Source organism: Tenrec ecaudatus, chromosome 6 (genome assembly GCF_050624435.1).
Source record: "Tenrec ecaudatus isolate mTenEca1 chromosome 6, mTenEca1.hap1, whole genome shotgun sequence".
NCBI lineage: Eukaryota > Metazoa > Chordata > Mammalia > Afrosoricida > Tenrecidae > Tenrec > Tenrec ecaudatus.
The window spans coordinates 33,739,345-33,744,277 of NC_134535.1; the positions used below are offsets into that span (position 1 = coordinate 33,739,345).

Here is a 4,933-nt window from a genome sequence, read left to right on the forward strand (position 1 = left end):
AGGGGAGCACACAGCCTCATCCTTCTCCCAGGAAGTGGGTGTTGGGTTTGAACCACTAACCTTGCAGGTAGCAGTCCAATGCCTACTCCACCACCAAGGCAGACGACGGAGATCTCCACCTCTTCTTTCAATAGTACGTGACACCTCACAATCCTTTGTTTCCCTTTACTTTAGACACACAGTTGTTTCCTTGCAGGCACAAAACCATTTTTCATAGGCATCAAAATGAGAAGGCTTTGCTATAATTTATAAACTGCTCTACTTCTGTCAGGACACAGAGATGATATAACAAGTTCGCCCTTGGCACATAACTATGCAGAAAATAAACGAAGGCAACATGAATAATGTCTCAAATTCACTGCCCTAGAGTCAGTTCTGACACACAGTCACTTACAGGGCAGAAAGTAGGACTGCTGCTCAGGGTTTCTGAGACTGTAAATCTCTACGGGCACAGCTAGCTTCTTCTTGCCCCTACAGAGCGGCAGGTGGGTTTGAACTCCCAGCCTTTCAGTTAGCAGCCCAAATCCTAACACTTGGAGCCAGCAGAGATCCTTGAATAATATCTGGGCTCCAGAAAAGATGGTACATATGCAACAGTTATGAGATAGTGTAGGGGGGAAAATGGCCATAAAACTTTTCATTTTGATCTTGTGGTTAGGGCTGTTAAACTGGTCAAAGACTAGGCCATGTCATCATTTTTGTAGTTTCTAAGTCATGTTTTTGGAAACACAAAGGGCATCAGTGTTCTGCCTCCTCAGCTTTATAAAGGGTCAGGCCTCCTGACAATTCCTGGTGCTTCTAAATCCTGCTTTCAGAAATACAAAATGCAGGTGTAACCCAAAACTTTCCACCCCAGGCAAATCATGTTCCACCCCTTGCCGAATGGCTGACTCATCTCACGTGTCATGAGTCTTTACGGTTCGGACAATGCATATGCTCTGCAACTCAAAGCAATAAGGGCAACTTGGAAAAGACAGGCTTTTTTTTTTCTTCAATTTATTTAATACATTCTAATCAAATAGTAACAGCAGTAAATAAAACACTTGGAAAAATAGGCAGGTATCCCCCTGTATCTGGAAGAAAATTACGTCAAAGTATTCTACATGGTAGAAGGAAGATGGCTGTTGATGTCCATGGCTAGACAATTTGAGGACAAGTTGGAAAGTTTTAAAGCCATTTCCAAAAAAATCAATGGCAACAGGTTGAAACACAGCTACGTCAGGGGTGAACTGTCTGTTCTACATCGGTGTTATTAACAGGGTTGGGTTGCACCTGTATAGCACGACATTCTTGTCTTTAACCTTAAAGGAAAAGAGGAAGTTTTTTCCGTTTGCACCAGTTTGAAATAGTTCTGAAATAAGGCTCCCTTTAAATGGATTACTACAGTACTCATTCACATGAGAGAGTTCATACATGTAGTAAAAAAGACAAATACAGGATTTCGTGGTCAATTTTTTTTGGTTGATTTGGTTAATTGCATAAAATGATGGATAAATACTCACAAGCACAATCTGTTTCCTAAAACTCTTGGGTGCACCAGAATGCAAGAACTGTGAAATGACTGATCACCAGGCAGATGAGATTAAAGTTCACCTGGGTCTGCCAGGTTCCTCCCACTTCCACAGCCTCCTGTGGAGAGCTATCCATCTACAGCCACTGGCACTAGGCCGAACACCTCGTGGAAAGGAGCCACAGAAAGGCAAGGTATTCGGATAAAATGCTCCCACAGTGTTCGGGTGGGCCATTTTACCATCAATTGGAAAGGATCAAGTGCTCTTGCTCAGCCTTAGGAAGGGAAGCATCACTCAGGTAGAGGGAGAGGGGAGAGCTCTTTAAATACCTAGCTACCTCTTCACACTCTTAAGTTAGATCCACTCCCGCTGTTCTTAGAAAGCATTCCACGCAGTCATCCAGCACAGTCCCTCAAGGTTTGGTTCTTTCACATAGCTGCATTCGGAGAGACTCTAGATGAGGCATGTTTAGAACAGGAGAAACATTTATACCTGGAATTTATACTCTTCCAAGTACTCTTTTAGTCTTGTTGGTAACGGCAGTCCCCAGATGGTACCGGTACATTTGTTAATGGTGAGTCTACAGAGATGCTGCAGAGATGGTGCTGCCGTGTAGAGTGGTTTGGTCAGATAGAGGTGAACAGTGCCGTTGCGGGGGGCTTCCGGGCCAGTTCCCTTATCCTTGCACATCTGAACATAGTAGTCGATCAGATGAACCACACTCTCAAACTGTTTCAGCTTGGACTTGACACATATGATTGAGTCCAATCTGAATTTCCCATCTTGGTATTCGATTCGCAGATTAGTTGGTCCAGCTGATGTCTTAACAGATATTGTTAGTAGGTAGTCTGAATGCGAACTATCTCTAATCAAGAAAGTTCCTTCTGGCGCCTCTTTTAATTTCTCTTTGGCTTCGTTAACAGTCATACCTCCCCAGTACCATCCTAGGGTTTAGTTCAAAAAGGAAGGGGGGAAAAAAGTGGAAAATAATTATTATCAGAATAGGGAAAGTACCTGGCAATCATTTTTCTAGCTCCTAAAATAAAAACATGAAAAAGATTATGAGTGAAAGTTTACCAGGGGCGCCCGTAAGTATGAAGGGACTTAAAAAAAATGTTCTAGGGAAAATTCCATTATCTTTCCATTCCATTTTCCCACCCGCTGATTGGGGTAGAAATGTAATGTCATTTTGAATCCATTTTACTTTGTGGACATAAATGAGTCTGTTTTCTTTTCCAAGAAAAGCTTTAAGCTCTCTTTTGTTTCTCCTACCAAAACACAAGCAGATTTGCAAGAGGATACACTGGCGGCCAAACGTGATGTTATTCAGTGAAATCAAAGATTTAAAGTAGAGTTGAAATAACGCAGCATTTAGAAATAAAAGCCAGGTCCTTAGGGAGGGGGGAAATAGTGGAAACCTTAGCTCCAATAGTTCCAGTAAATAAAATCAGAAGCAACTTTTAGGGTGCTTTGTGTGCCTTGCCCCACCCCACCCCAGAGAACCTGTCCTGGCAGCTTTTCTTTGTTCAAAGCCCTGGGAAACACTGCTATCTACCAGTTTAAAAAATAAGCCCTTGTAGGATCACTTCCGTCTGCTGCTTTTGATTACAACTGCCTTTCAATCAGAGAGAAATAAGCGAAACCCAATTGGTGATTAGTTCTTCAAGTTTACAATCTGAACTAAACTCTTTTGGACTTTGCCTTAATTCAAATGCAATCACAACCATGGGTCGCCCCAGCATTCTCTGTATGATCTGCCACCAACAATTCCCCAGGTCTATTCTGTTTTCAAAAATGCCTTTGTCTGTCTGTATCGAAGAAGAAGCGTAAACAACGTGTCCTACCTACCGCCACCCCCACCCTCCACCCCCGTAAAAAAAATTGCTCCGAGTCTTGAAATCTGCTGAAGGAAAAATTAAAAAACAAACAGGCACTTCAAACAAGGAGTGGGGCAGGGGGTAGTTTCTCCGTAGTGCTATTTAAATGTCAACTTTGCGTCCAACGGAAGCTTTTAGGACCCAGATTTTGAAAGCCTTTGTAACCCGCCAGAATTTTTTAAGAGTATTCAAAAAATGTTTCTCTTATTTAGATGTTAAAAAGCGGCCTCGGTGAGTACGCTGCACTTGAAACAGTCAATGCTCTGGGCCGGCCTGCCCCTGGAGGCTGCGGCCGGTGGGCTCCCCTGCGCGGGCTCCTCCGAACCGCCGCAGCTACGGGCAGGCGGGCAGTCTGGCCTCGGCCGCGGAGATCCCGGACACAGCGGCGGCTCCGCCACCCGGCCGGATGCGGCTAAAAGTGCGGGGAGTGCGGCGGCCACTCGCCGCCCTTGCATCCCGGGGAAAGAGGGGCTGGGCGCTTTCCCGCCAGTCTTGGAACCCCCAAACAGCCACGGACAAGCAGTCCAGGTCCAGCGTCCTCGCAGGCTATGCCCAAGGGGCCCTTCTCGTGCTCTGCCCTTCCCTACGCTACCGAGCCCCAAGAGAATCACTTTCCCTTCGCGGTCCCCAGGCCCCCTACGCTGCAGAGGGGACGGGAAGCGAGGGAACGACTTCAGCCCACTTAGCTGCCACCTCAACCCCTTATCCCAGCGGAGGTCCCCGCCAGGGCAGCAGCCTGCCCAGTCTTTGGGGAGGGGCCCCCTCCAGCCCCATCCACGTGCGGGGCGTCGCGGCCCGTCCCTTCCCTACCTGTTTGACTGAGCTCCCGCAGGGCCTTCGTCAGACGCGCCGCCTCCGGAGCCGGCTCCTCGCCCGACCCCACGGTACCCCACTGGCTCCGCGTGCCCTCCGCACCATTCCCGGAGGGTTCGAGGCACCGCAGGGTCATGAGGTCACCGGAACAAAGACAGGTGTGGGCCTGAGCTGGAGTCAGAGAGGGGCGCGAGTCCTTCCTGGAAGCCAGCGGGAACCCCAAAGAGAGTCCCTGCGGGATGTCCGAAATGGAAGCAGAGGGGGAGGGGACACAGAGCTTCCGGATCTTCCTCCCCAGGGCTGAGCCGGCAGATCGGAAAGTCGCCCGCAGGCCCGGACACCCACAGTTCACCTGTAAAGACAAAGTGGGAGGTTGGGGTCAGCCCAAATGAGACCCCTGGGGCTAGGTGCTGGTGGAGGAGGTGAGAGTGTAGGGAGATGGACGATCCCACAGACTCTAGTACCCCTCTCTCTGTTCCTGCACCATCTCACCCCCCAAATCATCGAGTTGTCGCGAGGGCCCAGCCCTGGAGGAAGGATGCCCAGGGAGCTTGGGTACAGGTTTGGGGCGCCGAGGGAAGGGAGAGAAAGAATGAGGGTGGAGAATGGGGTGTCTTCCTCTCGGTGGATGCAAAAAGAGTCACCTGCAGGTCTGATGGGAACCGACTCTGGTCAAGGACTCGGAGGAAGGAAAAGAATTCAAAGGACAGTCGAGGTCCCCAAATTGGGACC

General features: G+C 48.5%; 1 protein-coding gene across 1 annotated transcript; it reads right to left on the reverse strand.

Annotated features, from left to right (window-relative positions):
* Positions 1–1,037: 1,037 nt before the first annotated feature.
* SOCS2 (suppressor of cytokine signaling 2) lies at positions 1,038–4,507 on the reverse strand. Its single transcript, XM_075552727.1, has 2 exons — positions 4,199–4,507; positions 1,038–2,455 (listed from the first exon to the last, which is right to left on the reverse strand). The coding sequence occupies exons 1-2, from the start codon at positions 4,335–4,337 to the stop codon at positions 1,998–2,000; spliced, it is 597 nt and encodes a 198-aa protein (XP_075408842.1). The 5' UTR covers positions 4,338–4,507; the 3' UTR covers positions 1,038–1,997.
* Positions 4,508–4,933: the final 426 nt, after the last annotated feature.

Bases quoted from the DNA above. Each gene is read 5' to 3' on its own strand.
- SOCS2 (XM_075552727.1), bottom strand. From the start codon at position 4,337: ATGACCCTGCGGTGCCTCGAACCCTCCGGGAATGGTGCGGAGGGCACG. The intron at 2,456-4,198 runs GTAGGGAAGGGA...ACTAAACCCTAG, and splicing joins GCGGGAGCTCAGTCAAACAG to GATGGTACTGGGGAGGTATG.